Raw genomic sequence first — 18,877 nt, forward strand, 5'->3', positions numbered from 1 at the left:
TGAAGAGAAGAGGAAGAAAGGAGAAAGAAGAGGATGAAGAGAAGAGAGGAGAGGAAGAAGAGGAGGAGGAAGAGGAGGAGGAAAAGAGGAAGAAGAGGAGGAGGAAGAAGAGGAGGAGGAAGAAGAGGAGGAGGAAGAGGATGGGGAAGAAGAGGATGGGGAAGAAGAGGATGGGGAAGAAGAGGAGGAGGAAGAGGAGGAGGAAGAGGAAGAGGAAGAGGAAGACGAGGAGGAAGAGGAGGATGAGGAGGAAGAGGAGGAGGAAGAAGAGAATGGGGAAGAAGAGGATGGGGAAGAAGATGAGGAAGAGGAGGAGGAAGAGGAGGAGGAAGAGGAGGAGGAAGAGGAGGAGGAGGAAGAAGAGGAAGAAGAGGAGGAAGAGGAGGATGGGGAAGAAGAGGATGAGGAGGATGAAGGCTCCTGGAACCCCCGGGCAGCCCCAGCGCCAGGAAGCGCCTCGTGTCCTCCTCCTCCTCCTCCTCCTCCTCCCCCCCGCGGTGAGGAAGAGCCCCCAGCCCCCCCCCCCCCCCAATCCTGCCCCCCCCACCTCGTGCTGCTGCCGGATCAGCCTCCCCAGCTCCAGGTACCGCGCGGCGGCCTCGGGGGGCACGCGGGCCCCCCCCCCGCGCCACCAGCACAAAGTCCTCGGCGTCCACGGGGGCCTCGGGGACCTGGGGGGGGCACGGGGACACCAGAGCCCCCAAAGCTGGGTGAAGGACACAGGGAGACCCCCCAAACCCTGTCCATGGGGTCCCCAACACCCTGACCCCCCAAACCCTGTCCATGGGGAGCCCCCCACCCTTGACCCCCCCAAACCTTGTCCATGGGGAGCCCCCCTGCACCCTGACCCCCCCACCTTGCTGATGTCCCCGGGGAGCCCCCCACCCCTTAGCCCCCACACCTTGCTGATGTCCATGGGGAGCCCCCCCACACCCAGAGCCCCCCAAACCACATCAGTGGGGACCCCCCCACCCCTGACCCCCCCACCCCTGACCCCCCCCACCTTGCTGATGTCGACGGGGAGCCCCCCCCGCGCGGCCTCCAGCAGCGGCTCCAGCGCCTTGGCGCGGCGCAGCAGCCCCTTGGCCCCCTCCAGGTCGGCGCTCTGCTTGGCGCGCAGCGCGGCCTGCGTCAGCTGCCTCTTCCTCAGCGCCAGGAACGCCAGCTGCTGCTGCGCTGCGCACCGGCACCGCGCGTGGGGGACCCAGGAGCGCCCCGGGGACCCAGGAGGGACCCAGGAGCGCCACGGGGACCCAGGAGGGACCCAGGAGGGACCCAGGAGGGACCCAGGAGTGCCCCGGGGACCCAGGAGGGACCCAGGAGGGACCCAGGAGGGACCCAGGAGATCCAGAGGGACCCAGGAGTGCCCCAGGAGATGCAGAGGGACCCAGGAGATGCAGAGGGACCCAGGAGTGCCCCAGGAGATGCAGAGGGGACCCAGGAGATCCAGAGGGACCCAGGAGTGCCCCAGGAGATGCAGAGGGACCCAGGAGATCCAGAGGGACCCAGGAGTGCCCCAGGAGATCCAGAGGGACCCAGGAGATGCAGAGGGACCCAGGAGTGCCCCAGGAGATGCAGAGGGACCCAGGAGTGCCCCAGGAGATGCAGAGGGACCCAGGAGATCCAGAGGGACCCAGGAGTGCCCCAGGAGATCCAGAGGGACCCAGGAGATCCAGAGGGACCCAGGAGTGCCCCAGGACATCCAGAGGGACCCAGGAGATCCAGAGGGACCCAGGAGTGCCCCAGGAGATGCAGAGGGACCCAGGAGATCCAGAGGGACCCAGGAGTGCCCCAGGGACCGAGGAGATCAAGAGGGACCCAGGAGATCCAGTGGGACCCAGGAGTGCCCCAAGGGAGGCAGGAGATCCAGAGGGACCCAGGAGTTTGGGAGGGGACCCAGGAGTCGGGGGGAGGAGGAGGGTGAGGGTGTGGGGGGGCCCCTGCACCCCAGGTTCGTGAGGAAGAGGAGGGTGAGGGTCTGGGGGTCCCTGCACCCTGACCCTCCCACCCCAGCCCCCCCGGTACCTTTCGTGTTGTTTTTCGGGGCCGGTTTGTTCCCTCCACTGGAATTCGGGGCTCCGGCGGGGGGGGGCGCGGGGGGGGCAGCTGCTGGGGGGCGGCGCGGGGGGGGCGGCTGCTGGGGGGCTGGCGCCCGGGGGGGGTCGTCGTCCTCTTCGCTGGGTCCGTCCTGGTTCACCAGCTTCGCCGCCGCCTCCAGCACCGCGGCCAAGCTCTGACCCCCCCCCGGCGCCTCCGCACCCGCCAGGGGCTCGAAACCTGCGGGGGGGGCACAAAGGGACAGGCTGGGGGGTCCCGAACCCCAACATGGGGCTGGGGGGGGGGTCCCAAACCCCCCCACATTGTGGGGAACGGTGGAAGTACCTGGTGGCACCGGTAACTCCGAAAAATCCACCGCTCTCCCCGCTTTGTGCGCCCGGATGGCGGCCTCGTATTGCTGGGGGGAGACAGGGGTCGGTGGCGCCGTGGGGGGGGTCAGCGGCACCGTGGGGGGGTCAGCGGCACCGTGGGTGCCATGGGTGGTTGGTGGTGCCATGGGGGGGTCGGCGGGTACCATGGCGGGTCAGTGGTGCCATGGGTGCCATGGGGGGTTGGTGGCGCCATGGGGGGGTCGGTGGTGCCGGAGGGGGTCAGCGGTGCCATAGGGGAGTTGGCAGCGCCATGGGGGGGCCAGCGGCGCCGTGGGGGGGTCGGTGGTGCCATGGGGGGTCGATGGCGCCGTGGGAGTGTCAGTGGCGCCATGGGGGGGTCAGTGTAGCCATGGGGGGGTCAGCGGGGCCATGGGGGGGTTGGTGATGCCATTGAGAGGTTGGCGACGCCATGGGGGGTCGGTGGTGCCGTGGGTGCCATGGGGGATTGGTGGTGCCATGGGGGGTTCAGCAATGCCGTGGGGGGTCAGTGGTGCCATGGGTGCCATGGGGGGTTGGTGGCGCCGTGGGGGGGTCAGAGGCGCCGTGGGGGGATCAGCGGAGCCACGGGGGGGTTAATTACACTAATTAGGACCCACCTTAACGATGCGCTCGTGCATGCGCGCCTTCCGCTCGTCGCCTTTGCCCTTGGCCTGCGCGGGCCGCGGCGCGCGGTACCGCTCCATGCGCTGCTCCAGCGCCTCCAGCGCGGTTCGCGGGGAGCCGGGCGCCTCTTTTTTGGGGACAAAACCGGCAGAAAGCGTCAAGGGCCGCTCGCCGTGACCACCCTTTCCATCCGGAAGCGATTTGGGGTGAAAACGAGCCGTTTCGGGGCTCCCGACCTGTTGCGGGTGACGCGGGTTGAGGTTCCGGCGGCGGCTCCTTGGGGACGTGATCGGCACCTGGTAACGAGCCGGGAGGTTCATCAGCGCGTTGCGCGGGCCCCAATATCGCTGGGTTTGTCACCAAAAGGGGTTCGGCTCTCACCGGGGGGCGGGGGGAGGTCGCGCGGCTCCACCGGCCGGCCCCGCGCGGCCGCCTCCAGCGCCGGCTCCAGGCCCTGGAAATCACCAAAACGGACCAAATCTCCGCTTTTTGCGCACGGCCGGCGCCGCCCGCCCTCGTTTCACCAAAAACACCAAAACCGGGCAGTTTGGCCACAAAAACGGGGAGATTCGGGTCAGTATTGACCCGGGGGGGACACCCAGACGCCGGTGCCGCACCGTGGGGATCTGGTAATGGTGTTTTACCACAAAAAGAGGGAGATTTGGGTCAAAATCGACCCAGGAGGGAAACCTGGACCCCGGTGCTACACGTCAGTGATTTGGTAGCGTCGTTTTACCACAAAAAGGGGGAATTTGCGTCGATATTGAACCGGGGGGGGACACCCAGACCCCGGTGCCGCACCTCGGTGACCTGGTGGCGTTTTACCGCAAAAAGGGGGAGATTTGGGTCAAAATTGACCTGGGAGAGACACCCAGACCCCGGTGCCGCACCACGGGGATCTGGTAGCGGTGTTTTCCCACAAAAAGGGGGAATTTGGGTCAAAATTGAAGCGGGAGGAACATCCGGACCGCGGTGCCGCACCTTTGCCACGCGGGTAGTATCTGGTGGCCGTTTCCAGGTCCCCGCGCCGTTTGGCGTCCAGCGCCGCCACCTTGTACTCCCGCTGCCGCTCCCGCAGCAGAACCTCCCTGGGGACAATGGGGACAATGGTGTCACCCCCCCGGGGCAAAATCCGGCGGAGCTGGGGGGGGGAAAGGGGCCCGAACCTCACCTGGTTGGGGACGCGGTGACGGCGGAGCCGGTGTCACCTCCGCGGGGGGATCTGGTGTCACCTCCATGGGGGGATCTGGTGTCACCTCCGCGGGGGGATCCGGCGTCACCACGGGGAGGGTCTGTGGCTTGGGGACACCGGGGGGTTGTGGGGGGGTCCCCCCTTTCCCCAGCGCCACCGGGGGGGGAATTTCCTCCTCGTTGATGGGTTTTCCCTTCCTGACCGACACCAGCATGTTCTCCAGCGTCTGGGGGGGGATCCAGCGTCACCCCCAAACTCCGGCCAAGAGGAAGCTCGGAGCGCAGGGCGCCGGCGACGCACCAAACCCCCCCCGAAATGGTTAGAAACACCCCAATATCCGCCCAGAGGGAAAACGGGGCTGGAAACGGCAAACCGAAGCGGAATTAGGTGCGGGCTCACCTTGAGGCCGCGCTCCAGGCGGCGCAGCCGCGGGGCGTCCCCGCTTTGCCGCGCGTTGCCGATGGCCGCCCGGTACATGTCGGCGCGTTCCAGCAGCGCCGGCTCCACGCCGAGCGGCTCCGGAGGCGCCTGCGGCGGCACGAGAGGGATCGGATCAATATCGGCTGGTATCGATAATCACCGGGATCAATAATCACTGGGATCGGGGCTTCGGAGCCGCGTCCCACCCCCCGCCAGGGTTTCCCAACCACCGGGAATAGCCGAAAATATCACCAAATCAATTAAAATATAGTTAAATAGCCCAAGAACAGCCAAAAATGGGACTGTTGGTGACGTATTTCTTATAAACCCAATAAATCCGCTCAATTGCCGTGCTCCTATTTCCCACCGCCACGTGGCACCGGAACCGGCACCGGCACCGGCTCCCCCCAAGCCCCTCAAGGACGTTTTGGCCTCTTGGGGGGCCGGTTTGTGCCATAAAGTCGCCGTTTTTTGCTGAGAAAATGAAGAAAAAGGCTCAAAAGGGGCCAAAAGCTGCACCGTACCTTGCCGGGCGGCGCCGGCGCGTCGCCGTCTCCATCGCCCAGCACCTCCTGCAGCTCCGCCTGCCGAGCGCCGGGAGCGGCCTCAGCGCCCAAATTCGGGGCGGAAAAGGCCGATTTTGGGGCCGAGGCGCCCGCGGGGGCTCGGGTCCCGTTTACCATGAGGTCGGCTTCGTCCCCCAGCTCCTCGTCGTCCTCGTCGTCCTGGTCGCGCAGGCAGAGCGCGGCCATGCGCTCGAGGGCCTCCAAGGGCAGCGCGGCTGCGGGGTCAAAATGGACCGTTCCAGGGCAACAGACCCATTTCTTGAGGGTTTCAAGCCGCACATTTTGGGTCTTGGTGGCCCAAGGGGCCCAGGGATGGGACAGTTGGCATCTGGGATGGGACATTTAGGTCTTGGTGGCCCAAGGGGCCCAGGGATGGGACAATCAGGTCTTGGTGGCCCAAGGGGCCCAGGGATGGGACAATCAGGATCTGGGATGGGACATTCAGGTCTTGGTGGCCCAAGGGGTCCAGGGGTGGGACAACTGAGGTCTTGGTGGCCCAAAGTGTCCAGAGATGGGCCACCAAGACCTAAATGTCCCATCCCAGACCCCAATTGTCCCAAGGGGTCCAGGGATGGGACAACTGGGGTCTGGGATGGGACATTTAGGTCTTGGTGGCTCAAGGGGTCCAGGATGGGACAGTCGGGGTCTGGGATGGGACATTTAGGTCTTGGTGGCCCAAAGGGTTCAGGGATGGGACAGTCGGGGTCTGGGACAGGACATTTAGGTCTTGGTGGCCCAAAGGGTCCAGAATGGGACAACTGGGGTCTGGGATGGGACATTTAGGTCTTGGTGGCCCAAGGGGCCCAGGGATGGGACATTTAGGTCTTGGTGGCCCCAGGGGTCCAGGATGGGACATTTAGGTCTTGGTGGCCCCAGGGGTCCAGGATGGGACAGTCGGGGTCTGGGACGGGACACCTTGGCCCTGCTGCTCCAGGGGTGGGGGCGTTTCAGGTCTGGGTCGACCAACCCACCCGGAGGCGTTTCCCCGGGGGCGACCGAGCCCCCCGTCCCGCGCTCACCCTTCGCCGCGGCTTTGGCCCCCGGCGCCGCCGGGGCTCCCACCAGCGCCAGCAGCTCGGCCTCCAGCTCCGCGGCGTTGTCCCCAGCCGTGTCACCCGCTGTCCCCTCCGGGGAGAGCTCCACCAGCAGACCCATCTGGGGGACAGGGGGGGCGGCGCTAACGAGGCCTCGTTAGGGAGCGGGACCCCCCCGGACATGGAGGAGGGGAGGGGGGTTCGCTGGGGGTCACAGTGGTGTCCCCAAAGGTCACACTGTCCCCAGAGGTCACACTGGTGTCCCCAAGGGTCACATAAGTGTCCCCAAAGGTCACACCAGTGTCCCCAAAGGTCACATTGGCATCCCCAAGGGTCACACTGGTGTCCCCAAGGGTCACACATGTCCCCAGGGGTCACACATGTCCCCAGGGGTCACACCAGTGTCCCCAAAGGTCACAGCGGCGTCCCTAAGGGTCACACCAGTAACTCCAAAGGTCACACAAGTGTCCCCAAAGGTCACACTGGTGTCCCAAAGGTCACACATGTCCCCAAGGGTCACACCAGTGTCCCCAAAGGTCACACTGGCGTCCCAAGGGTCACACCACTGTCCCCAGAGGTCACACCGCTGTCCCCAAGGGTCACACAAGCGTCCCCAAGGGTGCCGGGGCAGCCGGAGCCACACCTGCCTGGCGATGGCGGCCCCGCGGCCGGGGGGCGGGGGGGCTCTCCTGGCTTTGCTCATCGCTCCGTCCTGAGGGGGGAAACACCGGGGGGGGTCAGCACCCTGGGCAGAGGCCCCCAGGGCCCCATTCTCCCCCAAAACACCCCATTTCCACCCCAAAACACCCCATTTCACCCCCCCAGGGCCCCACTCCCCCCAAAACACCCCATTTCCACCCCAAAACACCCCATTTCCACCCCCCAGGGCCCCATTCTCCCCCAAAACACCCCATTTCCACCCCAAAACACCCCATTTCCACCCCCCCAGGGCCCCGCTCCCCCTAAAACACCCCATTTCCACCCCAAAACACCCCATTCTCCCCAAAACACCCCGTTTCCACCCCCCTAGGGCCCCACTCTCCCCAAAACACCCCATTTCTACCGCCCCAAGGCCCCTAAACCACCCCATTTCACCCCCAAAACACCCCATTTCCACCCCCCCAAGGCCCCGTTCCCCCCCAAACACCCCATTTCCCCCCCAAGGCCCCAGTTTGCCCCCCACACCCCCCAGGAGGCCCCGCTGCCCCCTCCCAAGGCCTCAATTCCCCCCCCCCCAAACTTCATTCCCCCCTACAACCCCCATCAAGGCCCCGTTCCCCCCCCAAGGCCTCACTTCCCCCTCACAACCCCCCGTTCCCCCCCCCAAACCCCCCTCCCCCGCACCCCCCAGCCCGCCCCCCGTCTCGTACACAACCCCTGACCCCCCCCCGCTCCGCTCCGTGCCCCCGGCCCCCCCGTTTCCCCCCAATCCCGGTACCGGGGACCCCCCCGTTCCCGCCGCCCTCACTTCCAACCTCTTCACTTCCGCCTCCGCTGTCAACACCGCGCCGCACTTTACGGCGCCGCCGTCGCAAAACCCGCCGCAGCCCCGCCCGCGGAGACTACAACTCCCAGCGTGCCCCGCGGCGGGGAAAAAAGGGCGGGAAAAGCGTGAGGCGACAGGCGCGACGCGGGGGAATGGGCGGAATTGCCCGTTTTTCACCTCAAAACCGGAGGGATTGGTTCCATGGGGGGGGCGGGGAATGTGTGCTGAGGGGGGTGGGGGTGGCCGGGGCCAAATGGCGCGGGAGGGGGCAGGCTGATCCCTGTTCTGTCCCCCCCTCAGGCCAGGGCGCCATGGGCAAGCGGAAGAGCGAGCAGCCAGCAGGTAATTAATGAGGGGGGGGGACACCGTCCCCTCCCCCTATTCCCACATTCTCCTTAATACCCCCCCGGCTTCCCATTATTCCAAACCCACTCAAAACGTCCCCTCATCTCATGTGGAAAAACACGGGTTATTATGGGGATAAACCACAAAAATCGGCGACTTTGGGCCAGCGGTTGCCGTGGGGGGAGCAGCAGCCGCCATGGAGGCTTTGTTGGGTATTTTCCTAGGATTTAGTGAAGGAAAATAACCCACCCCCCCAAGGCGGGTGGTGTTTGATGCGCTCGGTGCCCGAGTTGGTTCTTTTCCCCCCTTAGAAGGAGCAGGCGGCGAATTCCACGTCCCCAAAACCAAACGGAGCCTCGGGGGCCATTCGGGAGACGCTTCGGACATAACGGGTGACGCCAAAGCAGCCCCAGCCACGGGACAGACGGACGAGCGCGGACAGACGACCGGCGGCAGCACCGGGAGGTAACGGGGGGAAAATCCCCGGGTTGGGGCCATCGCTGCGGCGCTCGCCGAACTTATCGTGTGGTTTGTAACAGCACAAGCGGGGAGGCGGCTGCACCGGGAGCGGCTCGGCCGGGGTCGCCCCAGCGGGTGAATTCGGTGCGTGAGGAAGAGGAGGGTTCGGCGCATGAGGCAGAAGAGGATGCGCCGGCACAGCATGGAGGTACCGGTGACGCCGAAACGTGGGCTCGCCGCAGAATGGGTGATGTTGGTGACGGTCCTGAGCGCCCAGGGGAGGCGGCCGGCGCAGCGATGGCTCTTCCTGGCGATAGCGGCGTCACCGGCGCTCACCGCGAAGAGGAGGGTGAACACGGCGAGTTGGGTGACACCGACCAAAACCAGGAACCGCCGGGTGTTGGAAACGCCGAAGGAGGAGAAACCCGGGGAAGCGGCACCGAGCAACCGCGGGCAACCGGGACGAGCAGCGCCGAATCCTGCGGCAGCGCGGAGCGTTTTGGGGTCTGCGCCACGGACACGGAGGGAGGAGCCGCCGGAGCGGAGAGCACCGGGAGAACGGCTGGAGAAGCCACGGCCGGCCGGGAGGAGACCAGAGCGGGAGGAACCCCCTCGCCGGGCGCCGGTTCGGTGCCGGATCCGGCCGTTGCGGCTGTTGGGAGCCCCACGGGGGAGAGGAGTGGTGAATGTGCCGTGGAGAGCACGGCCGGGATGGACACGCAGCTCCCGGTTTGCTGTGAAGAGGCGGCAGAGGTGGCACCTGCTGTTACGGTGACACTGGTGCCCACTGGCACCGCTGAACCCCCCGGTGCGGGCACCAGCACCACAGAACCCACTGGCATAGTCACCAGCACCGCAGAAGCCACCGGCACCACAGACCCCCCTGGTGTGGGCACCAGCACCACAGACCCCCCTGGTGCCACAGAACCCCCCGGCATGGGCACCAGCACCACAGAATTTCCTGGCACCGCAGAAGCCCCCGGTGTGGGCACTGGCACTGCAGAACCCCCAGGCATGGGCACCAGCACCACGGAACCCCCCGGCACCATGGAACCCCCAGGCATGGGCACCAGCACCATGGAACCCCCTGGTGCAGGCACCGGCACCACAGAACCCCCCGGCGTGGGCACCAGCACCACAGAACCCCCCAGCACCACAGAACCCCCCAGCATGGGCACCAGCACCATAGAGTCTCCTGGTGCAGGCACTGGCACCACAGAACCCCCCGGTGTGGGCACCAGCACCAGAGAACCCCCCGGCACCATGGAACCCCCAGGCATGGGCACCGGCACCATGGAACCCCCTGGTGCAGGCACCGGCACCGCGGAACCCCCCGGCGTGGGCACCAGCACCACAGAACTCCCCAGCACCATGGAACCCCCCGGCATGGGCACCAGCACGACTGTTGGCGCAGAAACCCCCTGTGAGAGCCGTGTGACCAGGGAGCCGCTCCCCCCGCGGTCGGAGCTGCCGCCACAGCAGGTGAAGCCAAATGAAACCCCTGAGATACCAAATGACCCCCCCAAAATACCCAAAACACCAAAACACCCCCCCCAAATTACCCAAACCAACCCACTCAAACAGCAAAACAACCCCCCCAAAATGCCTGAAACACCAAAGCGAACACCAAACCAACCCCCCAAACCCCAATCCAACCCCCCCAAATGCCTGAAATAACCTGTAAGGGGGAAACCCCCAATTCTCTGCAAGGGGGGGACAGGACTCGGGGTCCCCGTCACCCTTTGTCACCCACCCTTGTCCCCACAGCCACCCCCAGCCACCGACCGGCACGACCCCGCAGAGCCGGCACCACCGAGCCGGAGCCACAACCAGGAGCCACCACACAGGTGGGGGACAAGCTGGGACCCCCCAGGGACCAAATCCTCGTTTTGGGTGAAAACACCGCGTTTCGGTGAGTGAAACGGGCTCGTTTGGCAGGGAGGACGCGACCGACGTCATCTGCGGGCTCATCCTGGAGCTCTCCAACCTCAAGTAAGCGCCGGCGGCCGGATCCGGGTCCTTCGCGGTGCGGTCGGGGGGGTCCCGGCACCGCGGGGGGTGACATGGGTGACATGGGGTGACACACGTGTCCCCACAGCCGCCTGGCCATGAGCACCCACCGCGGGCTGGAGACGCTGAGGAGGCCGAAGCCGCGGCAGAGCCGGCGGCCGGTGCCGGCGCACGCCAGGAGGCGGTGGAAGGAGACGTAGGGTGGGAGCCGAACATGCAACTCAACCATTTATTGCCGTAAATCGGTGGTTTTGCCGGAAAACAGGGCAAAATAAACACCCTCCAACCCAGAACAGTGACATAACGGTTAACGAACAAACCAGCGCTGCCGGTGACCAGCGCCGCGCAGTGACAACCGGGGCACCGGCACCGTGTGGGTCACCAGCCGGCGCCGCCCTCAGCACCCACCGGGCTGAGCAAAAACCAACAAACTGCCCCAAAACCTGAAACCGAACCCAACCGCCAACGTCCTCGGCACGGAGGTGCCGGTGAAACCGCCCTTGCCGGGGTTTCCGCTGGTTTCTTGGCTCCCACCAAAGCGCCGCCCAGTGTGACCAGTTGGGGAGAGGAACCGCGGACACATCGCGGTGGAACGCGCCGTCCCGGGGCTTCATCCTCGGGGGGGGCCTGGAAGAGAAAACGGGGGAGCACCGCGTGCACCGGGCCGGCACCGCCGCTCCTGCCCTTCGTTAGTGCTAATTCCCCTAACGAGCTCACCACCATCCCCTTCCTGGCTGTTCCCATCGTGGGCGCGGAGGCACCTGTGCTGGCAAGTGGCTTTGCCATGGAAGCGGCTTTGCCGGCGACGCGGCTTCACGTGGCATCTACTGGCAAAGCCACCACCTCACCGCGGCAACACCCTCCCCAAAAACCCCTTTTCCAGCCCAATTTCTGCCACTTTGCGCCCAATAACGCCGCCGTTACCTCCAGAACCGCCGACTACGGCTCTGCGTGGCACCTGCCGGCAAAGCCACCGCGCCCCAAACACCCCCTTTCCCAGCCCAATTCCCGCACCCGCCGCTTTGCGCCCGCGTTACCTGCGGTGCCGCCGGCCCCGTTGTGCCCCCGGCTACTTCTCGGCGTCGCCGCTCGCCCGTTTCCCGGCGCCGCCGCGCAGCGGGTGGGTGTACACCGAGGTGTAACCGCGGCGGGTGAGCGGGCAGAAGCGTTTGGTGTGCGCCCGGTCCTGGGTGGCGCCGCACTGGGGGCAGACGTAGCTGCGCAGGACCGGGCACAGGACTCGGCCGCCGGCGTCGCGCAGGCTGTGCCCGCCGTACACCTGCCGCGCCTCGCCGTTGTGCTTGCAGAAGGCGCACGCGGCTTTGCCGGACGGCGCCGGCACCGGATCCGCTTGCTCGGGTGCCGGCGGCTCGTTGCCGGCGTGGTCGGGCTCCGGTGGCGGTGACGGTGACACCAGCATGGCGCTCAGCCCCAGGTAGTCCCTCCACATGTCGAACGCCGGACCCGGCTCCATCCGCGCCGCTGCCTGGTCAAGTTGTGCCGGCGGGTGCCGGTGGCCGCTCCGGTGATGCCGGGAAGGGCCGGTGATGCCGGGAAGGGCCAATCGCCGCCGGTTCCCTCCCCCGTTGGCTGCCCGGAGCCGGCGCGTCTGCCCCGCCGGGGAGGGGTGTCTGCGCCGCTTCCCCTCCCAAAGACCGGGGGTCGTTGCCAGGACCCCCCCCCGGTGGCACCGGGGACCCCCCGGGGCACCAGGACCCCTCAGTTTTGCGGTAGCAGCGTCACCAAACTGGCCAGAAAGGCCTTTTTTGGGGGGAAAAGCGGGGTTTTGGGTCCCATACAAACCTGTTGTTGGACACTAAAACCTGAGTTATTTGGGAGACCCCCAAAGCCCGGCCTAAAGCTGGGATTAGCACAGGCCTGGGGGCTCTGCCTGTGTCCCCCCCTAAAGCTGGGATTAGCACAGGCCTGGGGGGCTCTGCCTGTGTCCCCCTCTAAAGCTGGGATTAGCACAGGCCTGGGGGCTCTGCCTGTGTCCCCCTCTAAAGCTGGGATTAGCACAGGCCTGGGGGCTCTGCCTGTGTCCCCCTCTAAAGCTGGGATTAGTGCAGGCCTGGGGGGTTCTGCTTGTGTCCCCCCCTAAAGCTGGGATTAGCACAGGCCTGGGGGGCTCTGCCTGGGTCCCCACCCCCCAGCTCAATCACCCGCTAACGGCGGCTCAATCACCCACAACGACCCCGCAGCCGCCGCCTTTAGGGCAAAAAGCGGCGATTCGGGCACCAGGCAGTGGTGACCGGGCCAAGAACGGGACCCCGGCGGCCTGAGCTGCGGGGGGGGGCGGTCCCCGGTGCCCCCCGTGTCCCCACGGTGTCCCCACGGTGTCCCCGGTGTCGCCACGGGGCACACGCAACGCTCGGTGGTTTCACCCACAGCCACAAACTCACCGACAGCGTTGAATGTTCCCCGGGACGCCGGCGCGGCGGGAACCCCCCGGTGGCCCCCCCGGTGGCACCGGGACAGTCCGGACAGTCCTGTCCACGGAACGGGGGGGCGCTCCCGGGACCCCCTTAGGACCTCCCGAAGCACCGGAACCCACCGACACCGGGATCCCCCGCGGTACCGAGACCCCCAACACCGGGACCCTCCCGCCACTATAAACGCGGCACCGGGAAACTCCAACACCAGGAACCCCCCGCGAAACCGGGACCCGCCGAGACCGGGATCCCCCGCGGTACCGGGATCCTTCGCGAAACCAGGACCCGCCGACACCGGGACCCCCACACCCGAAGCACCGGGACCCGCCGACACCGGGGCCCCCAACCCTCGAAGCACCGGGACCCGCCGACACCGGGGCCCCCACACCCGAAGCACCGAGACCCCAACCCTCAAAGCACCGGGACCCGCCGACACCGGGGCCCCCACCCCCGAAGCACCGGGACCCGCCGACACCGAGACCCCAACCCTCAAAGCACCGGGACCCGCCGACACCGGGGCCCCCCACCCCCGAAGCACCGGGACCCGCCGACACCGGGGCCCCCCACCCCCGAAGCACCGGGACCCGCCGACACCGGGGCCCCCCACCCCCGAAGCACCGGGACCCGCCGACACCGGGCCCCTCTCCCTGGGTCTCCAAGGGGAGCGGGAGTCACCAAGAGCGGCCAAACTGCCCCAAAACAGCGCTGGGTCTCCCCCGGTGTCCCCCGGCGAACCAGCGGCCCCGCCCGAACCGGGGAGCGGGGCGACATCCCGGGAGAGTCCCGGGAACGGGGGGGGGGGGTCTCCGCCGCTCCCCCCGCCCGGCGCGGAGCCCATTGGCTCGTGATGACGTCACGGGTGAGGTCACGGCGCCAACGGCCGCGGGGCCCCGCGGAGGAGGAAAAAAAGTCGGAAAAAACTCCGGGAAAAGCCGAAACGGGGCATTTTGTAACCGCCCCCCCCCCTTACCGGCCCCGGGGCCGCTTTTGGGTGCAAAAACACCGTTTTCCGCTCAAGCCCGGGGGGGGGTTAACGACAGGCGGACGCCCCTGCGGTACCGGCCGCGTTTCGAGGGGAAAAGCGGGCAAAAAAACGGGTGCCGGCGGGGGGGACGTGTCGGAGCAGCCGGGGCGGGGGGCCCGGGCGGGGACCAGAGTGCGGCCCCCCCGGGGAAACGGGGGGCGCCCGGTGTCCCCGCCCGGGGGTCGCGGGTACTCACGGGGGGGCCGCTGCGGGGGGGTGCGGGTCAGCTCAGGCCAGCGGCACCGCCCATTGGCCGCACGCCCCGCCCCACCGCTTCTCATTGGTCAGCCGCCGCGCGCTGCCCGCCCCCTATTAATCACGGCCTCGCCGCTTCCCATTGGCCGGCCACGGCCCACACGCGCCTTCTATTGGTCACCTCTCCGCCGCTTCTCATTGGCTAATTGCGGCTCGCCGCTCGCTCCCCATTGGTGGGTGTGTGGGTCGGCGTTTAACCCCTGCGGTGTCGCCGCGCTCCAAACCGGCCCCGGGGGTGGATTTTGGGGGGATTTGGGGGTTCGAAGGGGCTGGGGGGGGTGCAGGGGGGACCCCTTGTTCCTGCTGAGCTTGACCCCCAAACCGACACGTCAGCCCCGCCCCTGGCGGCTTTGGGGCGGGGCCAGGGCGTCGTGAGACTGGTGTGGTAGCACATGGCGCACACAGCACGGTGTGTATGGCACGGTACGTGCGGTGAGCGGGGGAACATGGCACAGAGCTGCCGTGCCACCCCACGCCGTGCCAGGACCGGCGCCGTACGGGGCCACCGTGCCGTGCCGGGGACCACGGGCAGAGCTGCCACCGGCGGTTCCTCGTCCCCTTGACCCCCGTGAGCACCGCGGCACAAACGGCTCTTCCGAGGGATTCCCGTGCGACCCGCGGAGGCCAGCGCGGCACCGGCACCCGCCTCAGCACCCTGGCACAGCCACAGGGACCCGGCGTGACCATGGGGACCGAGGGGTGGCTCCGTCCCATGCGCGGTGGCACACGGTCCCTGCCAACTCTAACCCCCCCAGCGCCGCCGTCCCCACCCCGTCCCCGCGGTGCCGGTGCCGCTGGCGTTGCCACGAGCATCAGTGCTCGGTGTGGCCCTGCCGGCACCGCCCGGGCGCGGCGGGAAGGCAGTGCCGTGACTCACCAGTGCCCAACAAGCCGGCGCTTGAGGCCGTGGGGCGGGTGGCAGCACCGGGGGGTCCCACCGCCCGCCGGGAGCCACCACGGGCGGCACAGGGGACACCAGGGGGGGCGTAGGCCCCGGCGGTGCCCAGGGAGGTCCCAGCGGGGTCCCCGTGGCCGGGGGGGCCTGGAGAGAACCCGGGGAATCTCCGAGGGGTCCGGGGGGGCCCCGTCCTCTGAAGGCGCCGTTTGTTTGGAGCCGCCCGGTCCCACCCCGGCGGTGACTCACGGGCGCGTGGCTGCGCCCTGACTCACCCCCCGGCCCCCCCGGCCTCGGGGTCCCCCCGGCACCCCCAGCGTGGGGAGGGGGGGCAGGCATGGGGGGGCCCAAAGATAACGGGGAGTCCCTGCATAATGAGGGCGAGATGGGGCGCACAGGGGTCCTGGGGTGCACCCGTGGGTGCAGGGGGGTGTGGGTGCAGAGGGGATTTTGTGGGTGCAGAAGTGGCCCGTGGATACATGGGGGGGGGCCATGGGTGCGGGGGGGGTGCCATGAGTGCAGAGGGGGCACCCCCAGCTCTGTCCCCCCACCCCATTGCGCCATCACCCCCTCTGCATTGGCACCCTGGGGGGGCCGGGGACACCCCAAGGGACACCCCGAGGGATGCCCACGGGGACACCCATGGGGACACCCACGGGGACACCCCTGTGGGAGCCGGCGTGGGGGGCCCCGCCCCGGCGCTGCCGTGGGGCGGCCGTGGGCGCCTGCCAGCCCGGTGCTGCCGGTGACTCACGGCCGTGACTCAGCCCCACCACAAACACGGCGTCGCGCGGCAACGCCACCGGCCCCACGGCCACAGACCCACGGCCACCGCCCCCCGGGACCCCGGGACCCGCCCCGGAGGGGGCCGGGGGGGCTGGGACGGCTGGGGGCTCCCTGCTGGGCTGTACTGGGCCGTACTGGGCTGTACTGCGCCATACTGCGCCATACTGTGCCGGACTGTGCCATACTGCGCTGTACTGCGCCGTGCCACGCTGTGCCTGCTGTGCCAGGCTATGCCCCCCATCCCGTGTGCCCCATCCTGTGCCCCCCGTCCCGTGCCCCCCATCCTGTGCCCCCTGTTCCATGTCCCCATCCTGTGTCCCCCACCCCCCGCCCAAATCCTGTGCCCCCCGTCCTGTGCCCCCACCCAGTGCCCCCATCCTGTGCCCCCCATCCTGTGCCCCCATCCCATGCCCCTGATCTCATGCCCCCCACCTCATGCCCCCCATCCTGTGCCCCCTATTCCATGCCCCCATCCTGTGTCCCCCACCCCCTGCCCAAATCCTGTGCCCCCACCCTGTGCCCCCCATCCTGTGCCCAAATCCTGTGCCCCCATCCAGTGCCCCCATCCCGTGTCCCCCACCCCCTGCCCAAATCCTGTGCCCCCACCCTGTGCCCCCCACCCTGTGCCCAAATCCTATGCCCCCATCCCATGCCCCCCATCTCATGCCCCCCACCCTGTGCCCCCTATTCCAAGCCCCCACCCTGCGCCCCACCCCTTGCCCCCCATCCCGTGCCCCCCACCCTGTGCCCCCTATTCCATGCCCCTATCCTGTGCCCCCCACCCCTTGCCCCCCATCCTGTGTCCCCCACCCTGTATCCCCCACCCCGTGCCCCCCATCCCATGCCCCCCACCTTGTGCCCCCATCCTGTGCCCCCCACCCTGCGCTCCACCCCGTGCCCCCTATCCCATGCCCCCATCCTGCACCCCCATCCCGTGCCCCCCATCCCGTGCCCCCCACCCCGTGCCCCCCACCCCGTGCCCCCCCGTGCCCGCCGTGGGGCCGCGCAGCCCCCGGCCCGGCGCAGCGTGTGCAGGCGGCACTGGGGCTGACTCAGGCGCCAGGAATGCACCGTCTGGCGCGTGGGCGAGCGCCAGCCCGGCCGCTGCCATTACCTAGAAAGGACATTTCTGTGCTGCCGGACCCGTCGCGGCCACCACCGGCCACCGCGGCCACCACGGCCCTGCCACGGCTACCACGGCCACCACCGGCCACCATGGCCCTGCCATGGCTACCACGGCCAGCACCGGCCACCGCGGCCACCGCGGCCCTGCCACAGCCACCACGGCCAGCACTGGCCACCACGGCCCTGCCACGGCTACCACGGCCAGCACCGGCCACCGCGGCCACCACGGCCCTGCCACAGCCACCGCCGGCCACCGCGGCCACCGCGGCCACCACAGCCACCACCAGTCACCACCAGCCACCACAGCCCCAGCACGGCCATTGTGGCCACCACCAGCCACCACCGGCCACCACGGCCCGGCCCCGGCACACGGGTGTGTGATGCGTGTGGTCGGGCACCGTGCACCGGGCACGTGTCGCACGGGCTGCTCGGTGTCACGGGGGTGAGTGTGAGTGTGTGCACGTGGGTGTGCACGCGGGTGAGCGTCCAAACACCCGAATGTGCGAGTGTGCACGCGTGTGACAGCGTGGGGGTGTGTGTGACACGAGTGTGCACACGTGTGACAGCGTGTGGGTGTGTGTGACACCAGTGTGCACGCGTGTGACAGCGTGGGGGTGTGTGTGACACGAGTGTGCACGCGTGTGACAGCGTGGGGGTGTGTGTGACACGAGTGTGCACGCGTGTGACAGCGTGGGGGTGTGTGTGACACGAGTGTGCACGCGTGTGACAGCGTGGGGGTGTGTCTGACACGAGTGTGCACATGTGTGACAGCGTGGGGGTGTGTCTGACATGAGTGTGCACACGTGTGACAGCGTGTGGGCGTGCATGAGCTTCTGAGCACGAGTGTGCACACGACCACGAGTGCACACGCGTGTGCGAGCACGTGTGCAGCCCGGGCACGCCTCGCGGTGTCCGCGCTGGGTGTGCAAGGCAGCAGTGTGCGTCTGCACGTGTCTACACGCGTGTGTGTATCTGCACATGTGTACACGTGTGTGCGTCTGCACGTGTCTACATGCGTGTGTATGTGTCTGCACGTGTATGTGCGTCTGCACGTGTCTACATGCGTGTGTGTGTGTCTACACGTGTGTGTGTGTCTGCACGTGTCTACACGTGTGTGTGTGTCTACACGTGTTTACATGCGTGTGTGCGTCAGCACGTGTTTACACGCGTGTGTGTGTATCTGCACGTGTCTACATGCGTGTGTGTGTCTGCACGTGTGTGTGTGTCTACACGTGTTTACACGCGTGTGTGTGTCTGCACGTGTGTACACACGTGTGTGTGTGTCTACACGTGTCTACACGTGTGTGTGTGTCTGCACATGTGTACACACGTGTGTGTGTGTCTACACGTGTCTACACGTGTGTGTGTGCGTCTGGACGTGTCTACACGCGTGTGCACGCAGCTGCACGTGTGTGTGTGTGTCTGCACGTGTCTACACGTGTGTGTGTCTGCACGTGTGTACACACGTGTGTGTGTGTCTGCACGTGTCTACACGTGTGTGTGTGTCTGCACGTGTGTACACACGTGTGTGTGTGTCTGCACGTGTCTACACGTGTGTGTGTGTCTGCACGTGTCCACACGCGTGTGCATGCAGCTGCACGTCTGCACACGCGTGTTCCTGCGTGTGCCCAGCTCCACGCGTGCAGCACACCACGGGCGCTGCCGCTTGCACACGCATGTTCCGTAAGCGTGTGCGATGCCACACGCGTGTGCACACGTTGCTGACCATGCCGTGTGTGGTACAGCGTGTGCCGTGCGGTGCCACACGCGTGTGCGGTGCCATGTGTGTGGTACAGTGTATGCCGTGTCGTGGCAC

The 18,877-nt window shown here is 67.6% G+C and overlaps 3 protein-coding genes across 3 annotated transcripts; 1 reads left to right on the forward strand and 2 right to left on the reverse strand.

Annotated features, from left to right (window-relative positions):
• Window positions 1-547: 547 nt before the first annotated feature.
• On the reverse strand, window positions 548-7,798 carry CC2D1A (coiled-coil and C2 domain containing 1A; the record flags this gene model as incomplete). The annotated part of the gene is given in 17 exon segments (XM_065048355.1): window positions 548-622; window positions 624-671; window positions 1,004-1,176; window positions 2,026-2,277; window positions 2,383-2,455; window positions 3,026-3,159; window positions 3,269-3,328; window positions 3,414-3,486; window positions 4,014-4,025; window positions 4,027-4,116; window positions 4,199-4,450; window positions 4,624-4,752; window positions 5,169-5,228; window positions 5,325-5,425; window positions 6,230-6,365; window positions 6,888-6,956; window positions 7,720-7,798. Coding segments are annotated over 16 exon segments (1,728 nt in total), but the record flags the coding sequence as incomplete, so codon positions are not given.
• Window positions 7,799-7,823: 25 nt separating this feature from the next.
• Window positions 7,824-10,837, forward strand: BRME1 (break repair meiotic recombinase recruitment factor 1). The gene is made up of 7 exons (XM_065048356.1): window positions 7,824-7,855; window positions 8,031-8,072; window positions 8,387-8,540; window positions 8,615-10,016; window positions 10,302-10,381; window positions 10,473-10,526; window positions 10,633-10,837. The coding sequence occupies exons 2-7, from the start codon at window positions 8,042-8,044 to the stop codon at window positions 10,742-10,744; spliced, it is 1,833 nt and encodes a 610-aa protein (XP_064904428.1). The 5' UTR covers window positions 7,824-7,855; window positions 8,031-8,041; the 3' UTR covers window positions 10,745-10,837.
• Window positions 10,760-12,021, reverse strand: NANOS3 (nanos C2HC-type zinc finger 3). Its single transcript, XM_065048357.1, has 2 exons — window positions 11,582-12,021; window positions 10,760-11,171 (listed from the first exon to the last, which is right to left on the reverse strand). The coding sequence occupies exon 1, from the start codon at window positions 12,016-12,018 to the stop codon at window positions 11,614-11,616; it is 405 nt and encodes a 134-aa protein (XP_064904429.1). The 5' UTR covers window positions 12,019-12,021; the 3' UTR covers window positions 10,760-11,171; window positions 11,582-11,613.
• Between the last annotated feature and the right edge of the window lie 6,856 nt (window positions 12,022-18,877).

The sequence above is a fragment of the Columba livia genome, unplaced genomic scaffold (genome assembly GCF_036013475.1).
Source record: "Columba livia isolate bColLiv1 breed racing homer unplaced genomic scaffold, bColLiv1.pat.W.v2 Scaffold_729, whole genome shotgun sequence".
NCBI classification, from domain to species: Eukaryota; Metazoa; Chordata; class Aves; order Columbiformes; family Columbidae; genus Columba; species Columba livia.

What these genes read in the sequence shown, in the direction of transcription:
- NANOS3 (XM_065048357.1), bottom strand. Translation starts at nt 12,018, where the DNA reads ATGGAGCCGGGTCCGGCGTTCGACATGTGGAGGGACTACCTGGGGCTG.
- BRME1 (XM_065048356.1), top strand. Translation starts at nt 8,042, where the DNA reads ATGGGCAAGCGGAAGAGCGAGCAGCCAGCAG. An exon ending in CGGAGCTGCCGCCACAGCAG is followed by an intron (nt 10,017 to 10,301) that starts GTGAAGCCAAAT and finishes TTGTCCCCACAG; the next exon opens with CCACCCCCAGCCACCGACCG. An exon ending in CTGGAGCTCTCCAACCTCAA is followed by an intron (nt 10,527 to 10,632) that starts GTAAGCGCCGGC and finishes GTGTCCCCACAG; the next exon opens with CCGCCTGGCCATGAGCACCC.